Source organism: Eriocheir sinensis, chromosome 60 (assembly GCF_024679095.1).
Source record: "Eriocheir sinensis breed Jianghai 21 chromosome 60, ASM2467909v1, whole genome shotgun sequence".
Taxonomy (NCBI): Eukaryota; Metazoa; Arthropoda; class Malacostraca; order Decapoda; family Varunidae; genus Eriocheir; species Eriocheir sinensis.
Window position 1 is genome coordinate 2,869,512 of NC_066568.1, and position 24,168 is coordinate 2,893,679.

At 42.0% G+C, this 24,168-nt stretch overlaps 1 protein-coding gene and 2 long non-coding RNA genes across 7 annotated transcripts in view; 2 read left to right on the plus strand and 1 right to left on the minus strand.

Annotated features, from left to right (window-relative positions):
* Window positions 1-1,678: 1,678 nt before the first annotated feature.
* Window positions 1,679-24,168, minus strand: part of LOC126985724 (uncharacterized protein ZK1073.1-like) — a 68,722-nt gene continuing 46,232 nt past the window's right edge. Inside the window, exons 5-10 of one of the 2 annotated variants that reach the window (XM_050840959.1) lie at window positions 23,006-23,216; window positions 20,629-20,706; window positions 13,087-13,098; window positions 6,458-6,567; window positions 5,620-5,791; window positions 1,679-5,444 (exon numbers count right to left, since the gene is read on the minus strand). In XM_050840959.1, coding sequence (XP_050696916.1) covers window positions 5,298-5,444; window positions 5,620-5,791; window positions 6,458-6,567; window positions 13,087-13,098; window positions 20,629-20,706; window positions 23,006-23,216 — 730 coding nt within the window. In that variant the 3' untranslated portion in view covers window positions 1,679-5,297. The remainder of the gene's footprint in view (window positions 5,445-5,619; window positions 5,792-6,457; window positions 6,568-13,086; window positions 13,099-20,628; window positions 20,707-23,005; window positions 23,217-24,168) is intronic. The other variant, XM_050840960.1, reaches the window with a different exon arrangement.
* Window positions 6,574-13,080, plus strand: LOC126985725 (uncharacterized). 4 transcript variants are annotated; one of them, XR_007738991.1, is made up of 3 exons: window positions 6,574-7,673; window positions 7,766-12,630; window positions 12,700-13,080. It is a non-coding gene; the product is annotated as an uncharacterized LOC126985725 (long non-coding RNA). The 4 variants fall into 4 exon arrangements; XR_007738989.1 differs by having other exon boundaries at window positions 7,766-12,573; window positions 12,643-13,080; XR_007738992.1 differs by having other exon boundaries at window positions 7,766-12,504; window positions 12,643-13,080.
* LOC126985726 (uncharacterized) lies at window positions 13,105-18,067 on the plus strand. The gene is made up of 2 exons (XR_007738993.1): window positions 13,105-16,389; window positions 16,531-18,067. It is a non-coding gene; the product is annotated as an uncharacterized LOC126985726 (long non-coding RNA).

Genomic DNA, 24,168 nt, shown 5'->3' on the forward strand with positions numbered 1-24,168 from the left:
AAAATACACACATTAGTAACACTATTTTTCAGAAGGGCAACATCAGCCGAGAAGGGCAAAACGGCAGTTGCTCAGACAACCTGGGCAACCTACCTGTGCACGTCCCTGCAGTCCCAGGTCTTTCTTTGCCTCTATGGTGGATAGTGGAGTGTTTCCCATGTTGTATTGGTGTGCTGGATATCCCTTCACTGGTAGCCTGGTAACATACACTCCCAGGTCTTTCTCTGCCTCTGTGGTGGATAGTGGAGTGTTTCCCATGTGGTATTGGTGTGCTGGATATCCCTTCACTGGTAGCCTGGTAACATACACTCCCAGGTCTTTCTCTGCCTCTGTGGTGGATAGTGGAGTGTTTCCCATGTGGTATTGGTGTGCTGGATATCCCTTCACTGGTAGCCTGGTAACATACACTCCCAGGTCTTTCTCTGCCTCTGTGGTGGATAGTGGAGTGTTTCCCATGTGGTATTGGTGTGCTGGATATCCCTTCACTGGTAGCCTGGTAACATACACTCCCAGGTCTTTCTCTGCCTCTGTGGTGGATAGTGGAGTGTTTCCCATGTGGTATTGGTGTGCTGGATATCCCTTCACTGGTAGCCTGGTAACATACACTCCCAGGTCTTTCTCTGCCTCTGTGGTGGATAGTGGAGTGTTTCCCATTTGGTATTGGTATGCTGAATATCCCCTCCCAAGGTGCATGACTTTACATTTTTCTTCACTGAATTGTAGCAGCCACTTTTTGCTCCACTCCTGTAGCTTGGTGATGTCTTCTTGTAGGAAATCCACATCCAGGGGGTTAATAAGCCTGCTCAACATCTTCCCAAATGGTGGTCACTGGGCTTGAGTTCATTTAGTGCTGTTACATCCTTCAATATTTATAGGCTTCATGTAATAATAAGGACTTTTTTTTTTGCCAGTTGCATACGTAAGTCTCTCCATTAGTGGTTTCCAGGTCCAATTTTTAGTGTGCTCGCTTCTTGAAAAATGTGCTTGTAACCTTAGTCGTTCTCCTAATATTCGACGTTATCTTCTTTTGTTTCTTGTAGCCTACCCTACCATTGTATCTTTTTAGTTTCCTGGTGCTACTTACACATGTATCCTTAGTCATACCATCACACTCTGTCCTGCCCGGGGGTTGGGATGGCATGCTCCTCCCTTCTCCTTTGTTGTTTTACTTGCAACAATAAACTATCAATCAATCATCGGAGTGGGCAGTTGTAGTTTGTCCGATATTTTTTGGTCATTACTCGGGAAATAGGAGTATGTCATCACCACCACCATCACCATCTTATTGATCATTGCCACCGTCATCATCATCATCACCACTACCACCACCGTCATCATCATCATCATCACTACCACCACCACCGTCATCATCATCATCACTACCAACACCACTTCCGTTATCATCATCACCACCACCACTATCATCACCATCACATCTACCATCATCACCACCACCACCACCACCACTACCACCACCACCATCATCACTACCACTACCACCACCACTACCACCACCACCACTATCATCACTACCACTACCACCACCACCACTACCATCACCACTATCATCACTACCACTACCACCACTACCACCACCACTACCACTACCATCACCACCACTACCATTATCACTACCACCACTATCACCACCACCAGGATATAAATACCAAACAGCATAAAACTTTAGTAAAAATACTGTATTAATAATAATTATATGAATTACATGTGATTATTGTACATTATTTATTTTCTGCAGTGTGAAAAAGAAAAATTATACAGTGAAACAAAAGGAAGTGTGAGTGGATACAGGAGTGTGTGCGTGTGTACTTTTTTTTTTTGCGTATCGGTGAAAAAAAAGTAAAAAAAAAAGTAAAAAAAAAAAAAAAACAAGTCAACATACACGTGACGACAGGTGAGAACGAGAGTGTTGTTAATTTATATGTACCTGCGTTTGTGTGTGCGTGCGTGTGTGTGTGTGTGTCGGAGAAAACAAATTGCTAAGATTACAAACATACAAGTGTGTTTATCATTATTATTATTATTATTATTACTTTTGCGTGTGTTTGAGGATTAATTTGTCTAGGCATTTGTTTTTCTCTAAGAGGCAGGAAGAAGAAACTGTAGAATGAGCTAATCAGGAGGAGGTAACTGTGTGTGTGTGTGTGTGTGTGTGTGTGTGTGTGTGTGTGTGTGTGTGTGTGTGTGTGTGTGTGTGTGTGTGTGTGTGTGTGTGTTCTTCCCTAATTGTTCTTACCTGATTGTATTTTCACAGGACTGAGTCAAGCTCGTTTTGTCCCGTTTTTTTACATCAATTCATCACACTTTTCTTTAAAACTATAAATATTTTTGACACACACACAACTTCTTCTGGTAGTGCGTTCCATGTGTGTGTGTATGTATGTGTATGTATGTGTGTGTGTGTGTGTGTGTGTGTGTGTGTGTGTGTGTGTGTGTGTGTGTGTGTGTGTGTGTGTGTGTACCCTAGTTCATCTAATATAACTTTCTAAGATCCCTAAAGCATGCCAGCCTGTCCATCTAGAAACAATCAGAGAAACAATATGATAGCAACAACAATCAGTATTTAATCAGACATCAGTAATTCTCAAGTCCCCCTTTCCTTCATCCTACACAGTTTGCAAAGGATGGAAGGGGCAGGAAATATGTACAGAATTAAGGTGCGAATTATACGAGAAGAAACAATAAGGGTGATTCCATAGACGTAGTTATCAGAAGCAATGGGCAAAGACTCATTAGTACGTCTTTTTCTGTTTCTAAATAGACAGCTGATCACACAACTCTACAGCATTTGTCTAACCCATATCAGAAGCCTTTTTTTGAATAGCAACTGCAAACACCCATCATCAGATCTCCCTTTTAGATATTTAAGCAAACTCTCATTATTTAACTTTTACGAGACTTGAAAGAAAGAGAGGAAGATGGGGGATGGGGGAGGGGAGGGGGAGGGGCGAGAAAGGGGGTACTATAGAAAAAATTGGAGGTTTGAATAGTGCGTCCAGAAAGTTCATATATAGTAAAATCATCAGGATATGCATTGTTTATTAGGCGCGTTTATTTACTTGGATATTTCATTTATGTTTTGTTTATCGCGAGCGTTTCCGATGGGAGTGCTGCAGTCGGCGACGAAGCTGGCAAGAGCTGAAGCAAAAAATCGTTACAAATCATCTCGCTATTATTATTATTATTATTATTATTATTTTTGTTGTTGTTGTTGTTGTTGGCAGTTATCAAGTCGGTAGTTGTTGTTATTACTGTTGTTGTTTGCGTCTTGCACCTTTGCTTTTCATTTATTTGATTATTTTAGTTTCCCCAGTCAAGGACACCAGGAAGTAAGGAAGGAGAGGATGCACTTGTGTCATGACTTCTTAACGAGCTGTTCAATAGAGTTACGAGCCTTGGAAGCGTGACTCGTGGCGTTTATAACAATTACGAGAGTCAACGTAAGCAGTTTCGGCGTCCATAACAATTGCGAATGTACCGAAAACTTGTGAGCGGTTATCCTTTCCGTCGGGGCTGGTGTCCTGTAGGGAGGCGGCGAGCGTTGTGTTGTTACGTTGCGTGCGTGGAGTCGAGTGCACCGGCCACTCACTCACTCACTCGGTGTACAAAAAACAACAATAAAAATATATATCGTGAGTGTCGTAACAATGAGTAGGTAGAGCGAACATCAACATCATTCACCATTATACTTTTTAATCAACGTCACCTCCGAGTGTACAGACGTGAAGGAGGTTCGGAATCCCTCTCCAGCACATTCGTATCTCGTAGTTATTTATGTACAAGAGCGATAAAAAAAAAAAAAAAAATCCGTTAAGTTGAGCTGCTTTTAAAACAAGATCCCGAGACAGCGACCTTGTGATGCTTCGCTTTGATGCGGCGCTTACACGTGAACAAGCAAGGTGTGTTTACGTGTGTGTGTGTGTGTGTGTGTGTGTGTGTGTGTGTTGGTGTGTGCATATAAAACAAACATGCAAACACGCTTCAGTCCACCTCGTCTGTCTGTCCGTCTATTCGCTTTGCTACTAAACTTCTCTACGATACTCGATTGCGTTTAACTCCCACTGCGTTTAGTCTTTACCTACCTACGTGTGCTGACCTGCCATCACCGCCACCCCAACCACACCCCTGCCGCCCCTAACACCCCAAGCTGCGGTATAGGGTGCAGGCCGAGGTGTGGGCGGGGCGTCGAGGCAAGCAGGCCGGCAGGACATACCTCTAATAATATATATAACCTGGATTCAACAATACCACAACAACAGACCATTTACAGGCAGTGGCACGCAACCTGACCTTCCCTGACCTGACCTGACCTCGCCCCAAGCAGCCAGGTCACACAACTGGGGGGGACGACCTGCGCCGGCGCCCACAAGTATGAATCTGGGCTACACTCCCTGGTGACCTGGATGCTGAGGTACCCAGGTCAGCCCAAGGGGTTCAGCCACAGAACCAGGCCGGAGGTGGGATCAGTAGGGTGTTAAATGCGTCCCTCCCCTGGGGCTGGTGCTGGGGCGGACACACCCACTGGGGGAACCATGGAGAAGGCCTCAAAGTGTGTACAGGGCTGGGGGGGCGTGGGGATGGGGGGGGCGGGGACTGTCAGAGGAGGAGGAGGAAGAGAGGGACAAATGTAATGATTCAAGAGATAGAGATTAAGGTATGTCTGCTGGTAGTACTCACACATCCATTTAGCACTCACATGAAAACTGAACCAAGAAACAAATATATAAATCTACCGCCAGAACGTAAAGTATTCAACCCTCGGACAATATTTACTCTTCACATCTCAGCTCAGTTTCCATGTGCCAGATGCTAAGTGGACTAGTGTGTACCCTTAGCACATACCCTACTGCAAGCCAGGGGTGAGCTAGGCCTAAGGGGCGCTTGCACAGTCGTTTTGTTTAATCGTTACCAATGGCGGCGATCGACGCTATAGATTTCCACATGAAACTGGCCTATGGGGTAGTGGCGGCTGCAGAGGAAGCGAGGTGTTGAGAGTGTGTGGTAAGGTGCGGGGCTAGGCTAACCCCGCAGCCGCCACCACCCCATACTATAGTGGTGATCGCCGCCATTGGTAACGATCAAAACAAAATGACTGTGAAAGCAGCCCTTAAAATGACACTTTACAGGGAGATCCAGCCTTAGTTTGACCCTCTAGGTTAGGTTAGGCTACGGAGCAACACGCAGCGGGACACTAACACCGCGCGGCCTCTAGTTGGCGGCTGTCTGGGTGGAGGAGAAGGAGAAGCGTCTCAGGTTGGGGGTGTCGTACTCCTCCATGCTCATCGTGCGCTGCCGGCGGGGCAGGACTCCTCGTCGGTGGAGGAGCCGCTGAATGTGCGCTGGCGTTCCACTCCGCTCAGGGGCAGGGAGGTGAGGACGCCCAGGCCCTTGCAGAACAGCTGGAGCGACTGGGCGAACTTCTCAGGCTGGGAGGGAGACAGAGGGTGGATTAGCTACAGGGAGGACAGAACGGGATACAGGAAAGGGAGGGAAGGTTACAAGAAAGGGAGGGAGAATACAACACACATTCAACATACACAAACACACACATTCAATACATTTCCCCCATCGCAACACAACAAAACCTCATCCCACACTCACACATTCGGCCAGGACGTCACCAACATCGTCGATCTTCAGCAGGGAGGCCTTCTGCTTGTTACAACTCTGGTGCATGGTGTGAACGGTGTGAACATGGGAGGCCTTGGCACCCGTCACCAGCAGGGTCTCCACTTTCAGCTTGGACTCCAGCTTGCCGGAAAGGTCAGACCGCCTGGGGAAGGGACGCAGGTGGTTAGAGGATACATATACAAAGGGCGGATATGAGAGAGAAGGATGCATATGGTATTAAAAGAGAGCAGGGCTGGTTTATATAGTTAGGTACCTTCTTCTTCCTTTACTATAGTCCCCTCCTCTCTTCCTCCATTTTTTTCTCTCCCTCTCCTTTTCCTACTCTAAATCTCTTTCTCCTCCTCCTTTCTTTCTCTCCCTTTCCTAGCGCGACCAACCCACTTCTTCCTCTACTCTAAATCTACTCTTTCTCTTCCTCCTCCTCCTCTCTCCCTCCCTTTTCTAGCCTAATGAACCCACCTTCTCCTCTACTCTATATCTTTTTCTTCTCCTCCTTTCTTTCTCTCCTTTTCCTAGCGTAACGTACCCACTTTTTTCCCCTTCTCTTCCTCCTTCTCTCTCCTCCTCTCCCTTTCCCAACCACCCCTACCTCTCCCCTCTTCTCCTCTCCTCCTTCTCCTTCTTCCTCTTCCTCCCTCCTTTTCCTAGCCTAACGTACCCACTTTTCACTCTTTCTCTTCCTCCTCCTCCTCCTCCTCTCCTTTTCCCAACCACCTCTTCCTCTCCCCTCTCCTCCTCCTCCTTCCTCCTTCCTCTTTCCCTCCCTCTACCTCTCCCCTCTCCTCCTTCTCCTCCCTCCCTCACTCACTTCAGGAAGGCCTCGACGTATTTCCTCAGGTTCTTGGGGTTGATCTTGCTCTGGAGACGATCCTGGTACTCCTTGATCAAACGCTCCTTGTTCTCGGCGGAGTCCAGTTGCTGCAGGGGCGGAGCGGGGCCGAGGAGGTGGAGCGGCATGGGGCGGAGCGTGACGGGGCGGGAAGGAAGGGAGAGAGACGTGGATTAGATGGGAAGGTGAGGTGGTTTAGTGTGTTGTTGTGTTGTGTTGTTGTTAGTGTGGTTCTTGTTTTTTTGTTTTACTTTTGTTTTGGTTATTTTACTTTTTATTTTTTTTATTTATTGTTTTTTTTTACTATAATTTTGGATCATTGGTGTATTTTTTTTTATTTCTACTTTACTCTTTTTTATCCGTTTTTCTTTTTTTTTTTTTACTTTATTTTTTTTTATATAATTTTGGATGTTTTTTTTTATTTTTACTTTACTCTTTTTTCATAGTTTGCTTTTGTTTAATTTTAATTTTTTCCGTTTTCCTTTGTGTTTTTTAATTTTACTTTATTTATTTATTTTATTTTTTGCATAACAGCGTCAAGGAAAGTTAAATTTTTTATCCCGGGTTTTAGTTTTATTTTATTATTATTATTATTATTATTTTTTTTTTGCACTACAGGATCAGCGACAGTGTAATTTTTTGGGGTTTAATCTGTTCTTATTTTATCTTTTTATTGATATTTTAAATTTTTGCGTTATGGAATCGGTGCCAATTTAATTTTTTTTCATCATTATTTGTGTGTTTGTGTGTTTGTTTTCAGTTTATTTATATATATTTTTTTAGTGTGTGTGTGTTTGTGTGTGTGTGTGTGTGTGTGTGTGTGTGTGTGTGTGTGTGTGTGTGTGTGTGTGTGTGTGTGTGTGTGTGTGTGTGTGTGTGACGGTATACAAAGTGAATACGTAACTCAAATTGTGGTCATACTTTTATAATCGTGAGCATCGTTTACTGCGTTTATTATTATTATTATTATTATTATTATTATTATTATTTTTATTATTATTATTATTATTATTATTATTATTATTATTGTTGTTATTTTTATTATTATTATCGGAAAGCAACTTCATCGATTTCAAAAGCAAGTGTGTTTGAGCTTCATTTTAATTCATGCTCGAGTTTAATCTTGATGGGAAAGTAAAAAAAAGAAAGTCAGCTCAATTATGAAAGGCGTCTATTTAATTCATATTCATTCAAGGTTAATTTTTTAAAAAAGTATAATTCTAAAAAGTTAAAAAATAAAGTTAGCTCAATTATGAAAGGCGTCTACTTAACTCATATTCATTCAAGGTTAATTTTTTAAAAAAGTATAATTCTAAAAAGTTAAAAAAATAAAGTTAGCTCAATTATAAAAGCTTCTATTCAATTAATATCCATTCGACGTTAAGTTTTAAAAGAGCAAAATTTTAAAACGTTAAAAAGAAAGTCAGTTTAGTCATTATGAAAAATCGTTAACTTGTAAAAATGGACTGAACAAGTTAAAAGAAAAATTCTGACTGACTCCAAACAATAACAAAGACTTTGATGAATTAAATAAAAATGTGTATAATTATCTCCATTTTGTTATTATGTTCTTTTAAAGCTCCCCAAAGCAAACAAAAAGTATAATTAGTAATGCCCGGTTAGCATTGCCCCAAAATCGTGTTAGTACAAATATTAAACAGTGAACAGTTACGTGGATTTTAACGTCAGTCTGTTAAGTGTTGTGTGTGAAAATACCCTGTAACTTGCAGACAAAAGGTGTTGGATCCTGCTTACATAAAGGTTCAGGATTCCACACACACGCTTTTGTCCGCAAATAAAAAAAAAGGAAAAAAAGGATAATGCAACAACCAAAGAAAACTATATACAAATTTCATGGTATAACTTACGGAAAAAAAAATATAAGTGAAAGCATAAAATAACACACTTGCATAGAACCAAAAAATATATACTCACTTCCTTTTATTATTTCTTATGTTAGATATTTATTTGGGTTTAATTTATATTTAGTGTAAGTGTGGTGAACAAGCGTACGTACTTACTGTGGTGCAACTTACGGCCTAGGGTTAGTGTGTGTTTAAATGGTTGGTTTGGAAGCGGGAAAAACGCAAACAAAAAAACATGTATTGGTGAGTCGTTCAAAAAAAAAAAAAAAAAAAAACGTGTATTGGTGAGTCGAGTTTAGTGTGACTGTTAGGTTTTTATGGTTTAGTGTTTTGTTATATATGAAGCGTTAAGTGTGAGAGGGTGACCAAGCTAATTAAGTCGATATTTTGTTGTTGTTTTTCTTTCTTTTTCATATTTTTTTGCTGTTTTTTTTTCTTTACTTTTTCATATTGTTTTATTTTTTTATTTGTTCTTCATATTGATTTGTTTTTTTCTTTGTTTTTCATATTGATTTGTTGTTTTTTCTTTCTTTTTCATATTGATTTGTTGATTTTTCCTCCTTTTTCATATTGTGTTGTTTTTTCTTTGTTTTTTATACTGATTTGTTGTTTTTTCCTACTTTTTCACATTTTGTTCTGTTGTTTTTTTCTATTTTTCATATTGATTTGTTGTTTTCTTTTCTTTTTCACTTTTCTTTATTTTTTTGGCATCGGGCATCTGAATTCTTGCTGGGTCGTGTGGTGACGCAAATTAAGGAAAAATCAACCTTAAAAAGAGTGATTCCTAGGCCTAAAGTTGTATGATTTTAACCCACACTCAGCTGGCGTGGGACGGGCAGAGTCTGGTCGCTTAAAAACACAATATCCTTAAGACTATTAAAACGACAGGTCACCCCCTTATACACTAAACACCTCATATACACTGTGGCTTCAGTCTATACACATATATATATTTTCCTATCCACACTAACTTGGCAGATAAGCCCCGCCCACTCCAACCCAGCCTCCACCAATCACATGCAGCCTGGGTTGGTGAGGGGGCGGGGTTTACTTGTGGGGCAGCCAATGGGATGCTTAATTGAGGAAGGGGGAGGGGCTTATGTGCCAAGATAGGCCCCACCCACTCCAGCCTTTCCCAGCCTCCACCAATCACATGCAGCCTGGGTTGGTGAGGGGGCGTGGCTTACTTGTGGGCCAGCCAATGGGATGCTTAATTGAGGAAGGGGGAGGGGCTTATGTGCCAAGTTAGTGTGGATAAGGTGTGGGTCTGGTGTCAACTGGTGTAGGATACGTTGATTTAGGTCTTTAGTACGCCAGAATTTTGTGTATTATAGGTAAGAAGTATTGTATTTTTGTTAACGGACCGATTTAGATGTTTGTTGTTGCGTGGTTTTGTTTATTCAATGTGATTTTATGTTATTATTATTTACGGTTAGGCTTTTTTTACGATCATGAATACAGAAAGCGAATCTAAGCTGTTTTAAGACCGGTTGTGATATGGCATAGTTTTCCTCATTTAATATCTGAGTTTTTATTGCCATTATTTGCAGAGAACTTTTGTGAGCGTGAATACAAAAACTGAATGTAAACTGTTTGAAGCCTGGCTGTGATGTGGTATAATTTTCATCATTTAATTCTGGCCCTGATGTGGTATAATTCTCGTCACTTAATTCCCAAGTTTATTTCTCGAATACGTTTCATGATCGTGAATATAAAAACTGAATCTAAACTAAGCCTGGTTGCAGTTTGTGGAATCAGTGTTTACGTGTTCCATCAATGCGTCTAAAGTTTTGATTAGTGGTGCAGGTAGTGGTATTAACTCTCCTAAGTATAACAGTGGTGTGGGTAGTGTATAGTGTAGATAGTGGTAGTAATAGTAGTAGTAGCGGTAATGGTATTAACTCTTTAAGTATAGTACTGGTGTGAGTAGTGTATTGCATAGATAGTGGTAGTAGTAATAGTAGTGGTAGTGGTATTAACTCTACTTATAGTTGTAGTGGTGTGGTTAGTGTTGTTGTTGTTGTTGTTGTTGTTGGTGGTGGTGGTGGTAATAAACTCCCTTCTTAACATCTAAAGCAAAATCACTTATCACTTGCTTCATCAGTCTCGGGAGAACTTTAAGCAAGCCTTCTATTTAAGTACGTCCGCGCTTGGCTGTGCTAGCGTGTCCGTGGTCCCGGGTTAAACACACACACACACACACACACGGACACACACGCACAGCCAGGCGGGCCAACACACAAACATCTAAGAAAACGTAAAAATGAAACAGTACGACTAGACTAAAATGATGCGAGTGCGAGGAATAAAAAGAGACAAAACCGTACACTAGTCTATTTTTTGTGCTAGCGGTGCAGAATCGGATAAAGTAAATAAACACAACACCAGACACGAGAGGGAGGCAGATTCAGCCGTTCCGTTACGTGTGTCAAGCCCTCTCTCGTAAGCTATGCCGGTGCTGGGACGGGACAGGACAGACACATGACAGACGAACATAACACCCAGACGGGACAGTATAGGCTCTCGTGTCCTAGTCTAGAGAGCTGTAAAGGGGCTATTATCCTTAGTCAAACCACGATTTCCGCTGGCGTGGTTCTCATATGTCCGTGGTTTTCTGGCGTGTCCACGATCTTCCAAAGCTACGGTAGATTTCACTGAAGGACGACGGTATTACTCACCATCATCAGCAGCAGCAATAACAAGAAACAAATGAGAAGCACGCTAGCAGAAATCGTGGTTTGACTGAAGATCCACGGAAAATTTGCCCAGTGTAATAGCCACTTAAGTCAGACAAGCCAGGCATTACGAGGTACTGCTGTAGTGAATTATAGATGGAAAATAACAAAAAAAAATTAGGCAAGGCAAGGAAAGTTTAACGTTAGCGATCTAGTTCTACGCCAGGAGAAGCGGAATGTTATTAATTACATAACAGGTGAGTTAGTATAAGGTGCGTAGCGTGTATTTATACGTACAGGTGTAACAGCGGACATTCTCCATATAACGTCATTACTTCTTTGGGGTCAGGCTTTCGCGACTTACGGCAAGAACTCCACGTTTTTATTTATTTTACGTAATGCGTTGTAAATATTATGAATCGGACACACACACACACACAGAGTAAAGGGAAAGGTCCGACTTGAGACATGACACAATACCCTCTTTCTTTCACATGTATACTTCTTAATCAATCACATATTTCACTATAGGGACGAAATGAGTGACTCTGAAGGGGGGCATAGAGGCGGCGGGGGTGGTGGGGGGAGGGGGGGAAGGAGCGCAGAGAATGACGTTAGACAAAGACGCAGCGTTACACCCGATACAAAACAAGTGGTATTATAAAAAAAATCCAGTTGTCATTTACCTCCAGACACCAAATCTATCTACTCGTACAACTGCATGCATGTTAGCTACCAGAGGAGGAGGAGGAGGAGGAGGAGGAGGATAAATAAGCTGAAATATGGAATGGAGGAAGAGGAAGGGGAGGCAGAGAGGACTATATTAAGAGGAGGAGAGGGAACGTTCGGATTCATAATTATGAGGAGGAGGAGGAGGAAGGGGAGGAGGATAATAGAAGAGGAGGCAGAGAAGACTATATTAAGAGGAGGAGGAAGAGGAGGAGAGGGAACGTTCGGATTCATATTAGGAGGAGGAGGAGGAGGAAGGGGAGGAGGATAATAGAAGAGGAGGCAGAGAAGACTATATTAAGAGGAGGAGGAAGAGGAGGAGAGCAGGAGGAGGAAGCAAGAATTAACATCAGAAAGCATTAAGGGGACATCACACAAACACGACCTCTGGCATCTCTCAATATTTTTCCACCATTACGAGACGCTTCTGGGAATTGTGTCGAGTCTCCGTACCTCTCCATCTCACGTCCACGGAGAGACTGCACAACTACCCCAAGACTCTCTCACCGGTAATTAACACACAGAAATGCCAGAAGAAATATGTTCGCGTGAATCTACGGTCCATATTTTCAGACTTTCGGGAGCTCACACACCTTCATTTGACAAGGCTTTGGTAGAGGTTGTTGTGTTGGTGTTTCCATGGGTAGTTTTGTGAGCCTAGTGATAGTTTGGCAAGGCTTTGGTAGAGGTTGTTATGTTGGTGTTTCCATGGGTAGTTTTGTGAGCCTAGTGATAGTTTGGCAAGGCTTTGGTAGAGGTTGTTATGTTGGTGTTTCCATGGGTAGTTTTGTGAGCCTAGTGATAGTTTGGCAAGGCTTTGGTAGAGGTTGTTGTGTTGGTGTTTCCATGGGTAGTTTTATGAGCTTAGTGATAGTGTGACAAGGTTTTGATAGAGGTTGTTGTGTTGGTGTTTCCATGGGTAGTTTTATGAGCTTAGTGATAGTTTGACAAGGCTTTGGTAGAGGTTGTTGTGTTGGTGTTTCCATGGGTAGTTTTATGAGCCTAGTGATAGTTTGACAAGGCTTTGGTAGAGGTTGTTGTGTTGGTGTTTCCATGGGTAGTTTTGTGAGCTCAATGATAGTTTGACAAGGCTTCCACACCATGAACATAAAAACACACTCATGGAAACCCAACTACCCTCCTTTGTGGCCTTGGAAAATAGAGCCGTGAGACCCAAAAGCTGAGAACACGAACGCAGACAAAAGGTTTCAGAATCACAGCAAAGAGCGGTATAGAGTGAAGCGATTGCAGTTAGCGAGTTAGAAGCTGGAGTTAGAGGATTAGAGTCCGGGTTTATGGAGGAATTAGAGCAAGAATCGGCTCTACAAGACTACAATACCTCAATCAAGCGCTGCGCCGTCCAATACACAAGACAGGAGACAGGGGTGAGGAGAGGAGAAAGGCAAATGTTTGTTTATCACGACAGCGTAAATATATTAATACACAATGGGGGAGAGGGAGAGAGAGGGAGAGGGGGAATAATAAACAGAGAAGAAGATATACATGAAAAAAAATTGAGATAAAAGAAAGAAATATTAAAGAAACTAGAGATACCGGTAAATGAAGGCACCTGAGAGAGAGAGAGAGAGAGAGAGAGAGAGAGAGAGAGAGAGAGAGAGAGAGAGAGAGAGAGAGAGAGAGAGAGAGAGAGAGAGAGAGAGAGAGAGAGAGAGAGAGAGACGAAAGAGAGAGAGAGAGAGAGAGAGAGAGAGAGAGAGAGAGAGAGACGTAAAGAAAATAAGGCACAAGAAAAAATAAATAAAGGAATAAAAAGAAAAAGAGAAATAATTTTGAAAGAGAAAAAATAAATAAAGGAATAAAAAGAAAAAGAGAAATAATAATCAGGAAAATAAATGAGAAAAAGGAAAATAAAAAGTGGCACAAAATAATATAATAATCAAGGAAATGTTTTACAAGATTTTCATTAAAGGAAGCAAAGAAAATTATTAAGGGGGGATACTGCGAGAAAATCAATACATAGCAAAGAAAATTATTAAGGGGGGATACTGCGAGAAAATCAATACATAGCAAAGAAAATGATTAAGGGGAAAATACTGCAGGAAATCAATCAATATTAAGCAAAGAAAATCATTAAGGGGAGATACTGCAAGAAACCAAAATAAGAGAAAACAAGCAAAATATTTAAGAGAGATTTTTTAACGTAAACTAAAAAAATTATTAAGGGGAGACTACTGCAGGAAATCAATCAATATACAGCAAAGAATTTAGTTATAAGGAAAATACTGCAGGAAAATCAATCAATACTAAGCAAAGAATTAAGAAATTTTAACAGAAACCAAGAAATTAAGAAAAGGCAAAAAAATTAACCGAGAAAAAAATATTACCAGAAATGAAAAAAAAAAAAAAGCTGGAAATAAATAAATATAAGCAAAATATTTAACATAGAGATTTTAATAGAAACCAAGAAATTAAGAAAAGGCATAAAAAGAAATGATACTGAAAAATTTAACGGCAGAAAAAATATTAGAAAAAAAAGTACCAAGCTGTAAATCAATAAAAATGAGAGCTGGAAGAAAGAAAGTGTGGAGCAAAATCAAATACAACAGTAAAATTAATAAAGTATAAAATAAAAGCTGAAAATAATAGGGCAAGAAAAAATTATAGTAGTAAATTAAAAGCTGTGAAACTTCGGAGAAAAGCAAAATTATCAAAGAGTAAAATAATGCGCAAAATAAAGCTGAAAAAATACGACAAGCAAAATAAAATAAAGAGAATAAAAAAAAAAAACAGAAGAATACAAAAAAAAGGTACTATTGTGAACATTAAAAAAATAAAAATTAAAAAAAAACTGAATAGAGGAAGAAATATTGAATTGAAAGTAGAAAAAATATGAAAAATAGAAGAGCGAGAGAGAGAGAGAGAGAGAGAGAGAGAGAGAGAGAGAGAGAGAGAGAGAGAGAGAGAGAGAGAGAGAAGGAAGGTGAAGAAAGGGGAGAAAAAGAAAGAATGAAGGAGAAAAGAAAGAGAAATATTGAATCGAAAGTAAAAAAAATATAAAAAATAGAAGAGAGAGAGAGAGAGAGAGAGAGAGAGAGAGAGAGAGAGAGAGAGAGAGAGAGAGAGAGAGAGAGAGAGAGAGACTAAGAACAACAGGGGTAAAAATCTTGACACAAAAAGGGGAAAAAAAAAAATTATCAATATTATCAAAAAATCCTCAAAAAACACACTGGCGAGTTATGAAAATGAGGAAACACTCGCAACACACAACACGTCAGCAACACGTCTGGAGGTACAACAAGAAACACCTTATTGATGCCTCATTAGGGCGGGCACAGGTGAGGCTGGAACGTTACCCCCAAGACAGGCACACACACACACACACACACCGACACACACACATACGCACGCACACTGGAGGTAACAGAACAGCCTAACGGAATTTCAGAGTCAGATAAGAAAAAAAAAAGGAGGAAAGAGCAGTAATAGTAATAGTAGGAGTAATAGTAATAAAAAAAACATCGACAACAACAACAGTGATCGCGCTAATGTCAAAACAACGTCATTTTTTATCAGCAACAACAGCCATTAACCGAGCGACTGAAAGACAAAAACAATGATGCAGTAGTAACAGTAATAGCAGTAGTAGTAGTAGTAGTAACAGCAACAGCAGCAGCAACAGTAGTAGATGTAGTAGTAGTAGTAATAGTAGTGGTATAGCCCATTTCAGTGAGTGTCGAAGGCAGGTCTCGTCACAGGACAGCGGAGAATGACAGATTGTTCCTTTACGTCCTCTCAAAACAAAGGGAGGAGTTGTAATATGCAAAGTCTCGTTACAGGACAGCGGAGAATGACAAACCGTTCCTTTACGTCCTCTCAAAACAAAGGGAGGAGTTATAATATGCAAAGTCTCATTACAGAACAGCGGAGAATGACAAACCGTTCCTTTACGTCCTCTCAAAACAAAGGGAGGAGTTATAATATGCAAAGTCTCGTTACAGGACAGCGGAGAATGACAAACTGTTCCTCTACGTCCTCTCAAAACAAAGGGAGGAGTTGTAATATGCAAAGTCTCGTTACAGGACAGCGGAGAATGACAAACTGTTCCTTTACGTCCTCTCAAAACAAAGGGAGGAGTTATAATATGCAAAGTCTCGTTACAGGACAGCGGAGAATGACAAACTGTTCCTTTACGTCCTCTCAAAACAAAGGGAGGAGTTATAATATGCAAAGTCTCGTTACAGGACAGCGGAGAATGACAGACCGTTCCTTTACGTCCTCTCAAAACAAATAATATGCAAAGGAGGACATTTCATAACAGAGAAACGATATATGGCATTGTTTCCGTTCCTTCTCGCACACACGCCACAATTTTTACACTACTGCCAGCTTGTATGAGAAAAAATCCATGGCAACGTTCCCTTTAGACCATATCGTAACATACTCCTTCTAACCATGACATACGCTCTTTTAAACTACATCAGATGAGTCTTATAAGCAATGCCATGAGCTCTTCAGATGCACTTTTGCCCACGTGGGAAAAGAAAGCAATCAGGTAGGGTGTGTCTTCTCCTCGACATATGCTCAGTGATTGAAGATTACTGATATCGTAACATACTCCTTCTAACCATGACATACGCTCTTTTAAACTACATCAGATGCGTCTTATAAGCAATGCCATAAGGTTTTCAGATGCACTTTCGCTGCGTCTTCTCCTCGACATATGCTCAGTGATTGAAGATTACTGATATCGTAACACTCCTTCTTACCATGACATACGCTCTTTTAAACTACATCAGATGAGTCTTATAAGCAATGCCATGAGCTCTTCAGATGCACTTTTGCCCACGTGGGAAAAGAAAGCAATCAGGTAGTGTGTGTCTTCTCCTCGACATCTGATAAGTGACTGGTATCGTTTCCGCTCCTTCTCACACACACACCACAATATTTATACTACCACCATCTCGTATGGGAAAAAAAAAAAAAAAAAAAAAAAAAATCCATGGTAACGTTCCCGCATTTGACACTCACTGTAACAGGCCAACACAACAGTGGTAATGGAGGGAAGAACAACAGTAATAACATTAATAACAACAATAATAATGATAATAACACCAATTGTCAACACATCAAATCTTGCACACACGCACGCACACACTCATATGGGTCCCCCCCTTGGACGTGCCTTGGCTGTTTATACCCTGACGGTGCATAGGAAAATAGCCCTTATGTATGGTAGTTCTGAATTCTGTTAGGGGGGGAGGGGTGGGAGGGGGGAAGGTCCTATACTCCATTGATACCACTAACCTATTTCCTCTTCTTCCTCCTCCTCCTCTTATATTCTAGACAATGGATGTATATTTTGATGACTGGTTTATGGGAAAGACCAACCCCTCAGATATATGTTCTGTTATCCTATTTAGTACTGTTTGTAAGTCTTAATTTGGCCTTCTCATCTATGGTATTCTTTTGTTTATATTCCGATTTCCTTCTTATGTAATTTTTTTGTTTTATTTAATTTTACAACATTCCTTCGACTTACTTTCATTCATGTGTCAGTTTCTACATTTCTACTTCATTGCTTTCATTCCTTCCTCTAACGGACAAACCTTCTCTCTAACACTGCTACGAGATTGCCAGTTTTCCCTCATTGCTTTCCCTATCTCCTTCTCTTCCTCCTCACTCCCTCATTCCTTTCTTCAGTAACTCAATCATTCTTTTATTAATTTCCCCTTCCTTCCTCAAACGGACAAACCTTCTCTCCTAACATTGCTCCGAGATTCAGTTTCCACCCTAATGCTTTGCCTATCTCCTTCTCTTCCTCCTCACGCCTTCATTCCTTTCTTCAGTAACTCAATCATTCTTTTATTAATTTCTCCTTCCTTCCTTCCTCTAACGGACAAACTTTCTCTCTTAATGCTGCTCCGAGATTGATAGTTTTCCGCCTTTGCTTTGTCTATCTCCTTCCCTTCCTCCTCATTCCCCATTCCTTTCTTTAGTAACTCAATTCTTTTATTAATTTCTCCTCCCTTCCTTCCTTCCTCTAACGGGCAAATCTTCTCTCCTAACACTGCTCCGAAATTGATAGTTTCCATCCATTGCTCTTCCTATCACCTCCCATTCCTCCTCCTCCTCCTCCTCCTCACTCTCCCATTCATCTATGCATTACATCCATTGATACGGGCAACAGCCAAGGCAGTTTTAAGGGGGAACCGCAGCAATCTGTTAGCTAAGGGGGTGGGGAAGGACAAGGATGGAAGCGAAGGAGGAGAAGGGATTGAGGATAGGAGAAGGAGGGGAAGGAAAGGGAAAAAAGGAGGAAAAGGATATGTAAAGAAAAGGATAAGGATGTAGGAGCAGAAGGAAAGGAGTAAGGAAAGGAGAGGATATGGATTCAAGAGGAGGAGAAATAGGAGAGAAAGGATAGTGAAGAGGAGGAGGAGGAGGAGGAAGAGTAGATAATTCAGAATAGGAGGAGGCAAGGATGGAGAAGAGGAGGAGGAGGAGGAAAAGGAAATAGGCAAGGTTAGGAAGATGAAGAGGAGGAGGAGGAGGAGGAGGAGGAGGAGGAGGAGGAGGATACAAGAAGTGGGAAGGAGGAGGAGAGAGCGAAGAATAGGGAGAAGGAGAGGAGGAAGAGAGAGAGAAAGGAAAAAGATAAAGAAATGAGAAAGATAGAGTGAGAAATGGGATAAAAGAAAGAGAAGAGGAAGAGGGGGATTAAGGAAAGAGAGGGAGGGGAGGGAAAAAGAAGGAGGGTGAAGGAAAGAGAAAGGGAGGGCTGAAGGAAAGTGAAAGGGGTGAAGGAAAGTGAAAGGGAGGGGTAAGTGGTTCCAGGTGTTCCCTCAGCTACCTGTGAGAGCATCTGAAATAAAGCGAGAGTGTGTCATTCTCTCCTTTCTCTAACTCTCTCTCTCTCTCTCTCTCTCTCTCTCTCTCTCTCTCTCATTCCATATTTTTTTCCGTTACCTTCTCCTCCAGTCTCTCTCTCTCTCTCTCACACACACACACACACACCAATGCATACACACAAACACATACAAACACACCATTGAATACATACATACATACATACATATATTAACACACAAACACACCTACACACACACACACTCAAAAAACACCTTCTTCACAATATCGACACTTTGAAAACCACTTGGCACCCCTTGCTGTCCGATACACTTTGTTACGCTCACTTGGGACACTCGTAAACACTTGTCGTACTTATCAATGATGTTAAGAAATTCCTGAAGGGCAACACAGGGTAACTATAGCAGTCAATAGGGTCAGCGCACAGTCCAATATATGCAACAGGTTTCCCCGCTCCCGAACCGAATCCCAAAGTTTACGGAAAAGTTGGAAAGTTTCGTTCGGTTGGCGCAACATCTGCGGTCATATGCCGGAGAGAGACAGAAGGGGAAGGACTTATAGGAGAAGGGAACAGACCCCAGGAGATGGGACACAACCCCCAATTAATACCTGGTACCCATTCACTGCTGGGTGGACAGGGGCGTAGGGTATCGGAAAAGCTGCCCAAATTTTTCCACTCCGCCCGGGAATCGAACCCAGGCTCTTATGCTGACAAATTTGAGGACATTACACGGAAAGTCTTATTTGGTACAGTGCTGAGGAGAAACCGTGAACATTATGAACTGTATAGAATCATTTAGTTTCATTAGGGGGCTTGTAATGATACTTTCTCATTCAGCGTCAAATTTGGCATTCATAATATGCTAACAAATTTGAGGATATTACATGGGAAGTCTCATTTGGTACAGCACTGAGGAGAAACCGTTAACACTATGAACTGTATAGAATCACTTAGCATGGTTAGGGGGCTTGTAATGACACTGTGTTGGACTATGAAGTTGGAAAGTTTCGTTTAGTCGGTGCAACATCTGTGGTCATATGCCGGAGAGAGACAGAAGGGGAGGGAAGTTGGACTATGAAACTGACCCTTGTTTAAAATCCCTCGAGTGTGGCGTCAGAATGTATTGTTCCGCAAGGGTGTATGTGATTTAGCATGGTTAGGGGGCTTATAGTGGCACTGTGTTGGCCTATGAAACTGACCCTATATATTGTTACTTGCTTGTTTAAAATCCCTCGAGTGGGGTGTCAGAATGTATCGTTCCGCAAGGGTGCCAAATAACTCTCCATAGCCTGCACATAGTATACACCAAAGTTTAAATAGTTTGAACGTACACACACACACACACACACACACACACATACACACACACCAATTCTGAACACACTAAAGAAGAGCAGAATTACCATTATGATTTAGAAACGTTTTTAATTGATTGAAGCAATGCGATCATGGCTTGGTGACTTCACTGGGTTGTCATACAGGAACCAATTAGACTGTTCTTAGTGACTGGCTACACAAATAACATAGAAAATTAAGGGTATTAGCAAGCCTTCATTCACTCGTCCTCGACTAGACTTGCCGAAGGAAAATTTAATGAGAAAAAGTAACATTAGCAAGCCTTCATTCACTCGTTTTCGACTAGACTTGCCGAAGGAAAATTTAATGAGGGAAAAAGTAACATTAGCAAGCCTTCATTCACTCGTCCTCGACTAGACTTGCCGAGGGAAAATTTAATGAGAGAAAAAATGAAAGGAAAAAACAGGGAAATTAGATATGCACCTCCTATAGACCATTTTTTTTTATCTATGTAGGAACACCTGATATATAAGAAATCTCCTTCACCTTTAAATAACCTTCATCTTCCTCAGGATCATCAAAATCATCAGCTTCTTCGGCATCATCATTACCATCAATATCAACATCCACTAGCTGCACGAGGAGGTAATTAAGAAAAACATCGCTATTGATAACAGTAATGATAGTGGTCCTAGCTATAGTAATAATAGTAGTCTTAATAATAGCCATAATTAATAGTCATAAGCTAATACTTACATGGCCAAACTTGTGGAAGATGAGATACTGTTCAGCGGTCGGGTGCATTCCAACACTGTTCAGCTTCCAGGAGATGATCTGCGAAGGGTGGAAGGGGATTAGAACCTTTGTTAGGGGATCGAAGTCTATTATAGGGGATTAGAACCTCTGTTAGGGGGATCGAAGTCTACTATAGGGGATTAGAACCTCTGTTAGGGGGATTGAAGTCTATTATAGGGGATTAGAACCTCTGTTAGGGGGATTGAAGTCTATTATAGGGGATTAGAACCTCTGTTAGGGGGATCGAAGTCTATTATAGGGGATTAGAACCTCTGTTAGGGGGATTGAAGTCTATTATAGGGGATTAGAACCTCTGTTAGGGGGATTGAAGTCTATTATAGGGGATTAGAACCTCTGTTAGGGGGATCGAAGTCTATTATAGGGGATTAGAACCTCTGTTAGGGGGATTGAAGTCTATTATAGGGGATTAGAACCTTTAAGAGGGTATTGAAACCTTGTATGTATTTGAGTAGATTATCTTGCACAAGCGACTGAAGCCTTGTATAGGGTATCGGATGGTTCTTATAAGGGATCAGGGTCTTACATAGGGGATTGGAATCATATAGAACCCTGTAGAACCATCGCTCCGAAAGTCTCTCTCTCTCTCTCTCTCTCTCTCTCTCTCTCTCTCTCTCTCTCTCTCTCTCTCTCTCTCTCTCTCTCTCTCTCAAAAAAGATAAATAAAAGAATGGTATAGGAGAGAGAGAGAGAGAGAGAGAGAGAGAGAGAGAGAGAGAGAGAGAGAGAGAGAGAGAGAGAGAGAGAGAGAGAGAGAACAAAACAAAATAAAAGGGTGTTCGAGGGATATGTGACCAGTGTTGGCATTTCTGTTAGGGGCCAAAAATCTTATACAAAAGGAACCAAAGGAACAACAGAATGCATTAGGGAGTTTTGAGAGAGCCAGGGCGGTGTGTATGGCGTAGGGTAGACTCGTGCAATTGTTCTCCCTCCCTGGAACTGGCTAGGTTTTTAATTTTTTTAATTTGGGTGCCGTTACGAAGGCTGAAGGGTATGTACTGACCGCCTCCTAGACCAAGACCCTTTTTCCTTTCCCTCCTTCTTTTGACCTGCAACGCTTTGTATCGCTTCTCTTTCCTTCTTGTTCACACACTTTTCTTTTCAGTGCTATGTAACTTTCCTAATTGCAATAAAGTCACTTATTTTCACTTAATCCCTGGCTGCTTTTTTCTGATTTTCATTTTGGTGGCCTAAGGGTGCCGTTACGAAGGCTGAAGGGTATGTAGTGACCGCCTCCGAGACCAAGACATTTTTTCCTTTCCCTTTCTCCTCCCTGAAATTGGCTGCTTTTTTTTCTGATTTTCATTTTGGTGGCCTAAGGGTGCCGTTACGAAGGCTGAGGGGTGTGTACTGACCGCCTCCGAGACCAAGACATCTTTTCCTTTCCCTTTCTCCTCCCTTCTCCTCCCTGGAGTTGGCTGCTTTTTTTTCTGATTTTCATTTTGGTGGCCTAAGGGTGCTGTTACGGAGGCTGAGGGGTATGTACTGACCGCCTCCCTCCACCTATACAGCCTACCTTTCATTTTTTTCTCTAATCCACCTTACTTTTTCCCCAGCACTGTTCCCTCTCATTTTTCCTTTCTCCCTTTCATTTCCTTTCCTCCTCTTCCTTTAACCTCCCTTTCTCTTCCCTTTCTTTTACCAGTATCCCTTATCACCATTCACCTTCCCTTTCTTCCCTGTTTTTCTCTCCCTTTCCCCTTTTTTGACAGCACCCTTCCTGCTTCTTCCTCTTTCCCTTTCTCCCCCTTACTATTTCCCCTTTCCCCTCTTTCCCTACTACACCTCCCTTACTTCTTCCTCTCCCCTCACTCTCCTCCCTTCCCTCCCATAGTTACCCTTTCACCATGTCTCCCCTTATTTCTTCATTTCCCTTCCCATTCTTATGCCCCGTCCACACCGTGCCGACTCTGGGCCACGACTACCCACGACTCTAGGGTACACGAGGTCTTGGGTGTTGACGTGAAAGGGTCGGGCATGTCTTGAAAGAGGTCTTGGGATTGTTGCCGAATGCTGCGCCGACGTCGTGACGGGAGTCTGGAGTCGTGAGGGTTAACTCGACATGTTGGCAACTAGTTGGTCCAGACAGTCGGCAAGACACCAAGACCCCATTAAACACCCCCCCCCCCCCTTCTTGGAGCGTGGGAACCAACCTGTCAAATGGAAAGTCGCTAGGTTGTCGTGGCCCAGAGTCGGGACAGTGTGAACGGGGCTTTAAACTATCCCCAGCTCTCCCTTTCACCTTCCCTTTCTTTTCTTCTCTTACTACCCTCCCCTTTCTCCCCTTATCTATTCTCCCTCTCCCTTTCCCCCTTCTCACCTTGTCCTTGAAGTGCTCCATCACGCCGGCGGTGGTGGAGGTGCAGTGGATGAGGATCAGGCCCATGCAGCGGTCAGGGTAGGCCATCCCGAAGCGGGCCAGGATGTTCGCCCCCGCGCCCTCGCCCAGCCCGATGACCAGCTTCACCTTGAGTTGGTCCAGCACGGCGATCAGGTCCTCAGCGATCATCTGCATCGTCGGGAACACGTAGCTGAGGGAGGGAAGGGCCAGGTGAGTTGGTGGTGTACATAGATTTACATAGATAGTCAGGCCCTTACTATAGATTGGCATAGATCTTCATACCAGTAAAACCACACTCACAGTACTGTAATGGGTGAGTGGTTTACATAGATTTACATAGACAGTCAGGCCCTTACTATAGATTTGCATAGATATTCATACCAGTAAAACCACACTGAGAGTACTACTATAAAAAGGTGGTCTATATTAAAACCTGGGTGAGTGGCGTACATAGATTTACATAGATAGTCACCCTTGTCCTCCTTTCTCTAACTCTCTCTCTCTCTTTTTATTTTCTGAACGCTAAGAGTAAGAAGAGTAATGAAGTAAGGAAAAAAAGAGAAGGAGAAGAAGGAAAAGAGGGGAGTGAGTGGTGTACATAGATTGACATAGATATTTAGACCAGGCTAGACACCCTTATTATATATATGCGGCGTGTTCTGAACTAGGTGAAAGTGGGTCGAATCTGTGTTATTGGCCGACCAGCAAGAATTTGTTTGGATTTATTTTTGCGTTGATAAAAGTTAAAGGTGCAGGGTGTGTGTGTGTGCGTGTGTGTGTGTGTGTGTGTGTGTGTGTGTGTGTGTGTGTGTCGCATATGATAAGATAAAGGATGTTTGTTTTATATTAATTTTTTGCATGTGTGTTGAGAGAGAGAGAGAGAGAGAGAGAGAGAGAGAGAGAGAGAGAGAGAGAGAGAGAGAGAGAGAGAGAGAGAGAGAGAGAGAGAGAGAGAGAGAGAGAGAGAGAGAGAGAGAGAGAGAGAGAGAGAGAGAGAGAGAGAGAGAGAGAGAGAGAGAGAGAGAGAGAGAGAAATGTTCCGTCTTGTAAGGAAAGGAAGGAAAATAAACGAGAGAGAGAGAGAGAGAGAGAGAGAGAGAGAGAGAGAGAGAGAGAGAGAGAGAGAGAGAGAGAGAGAGCAT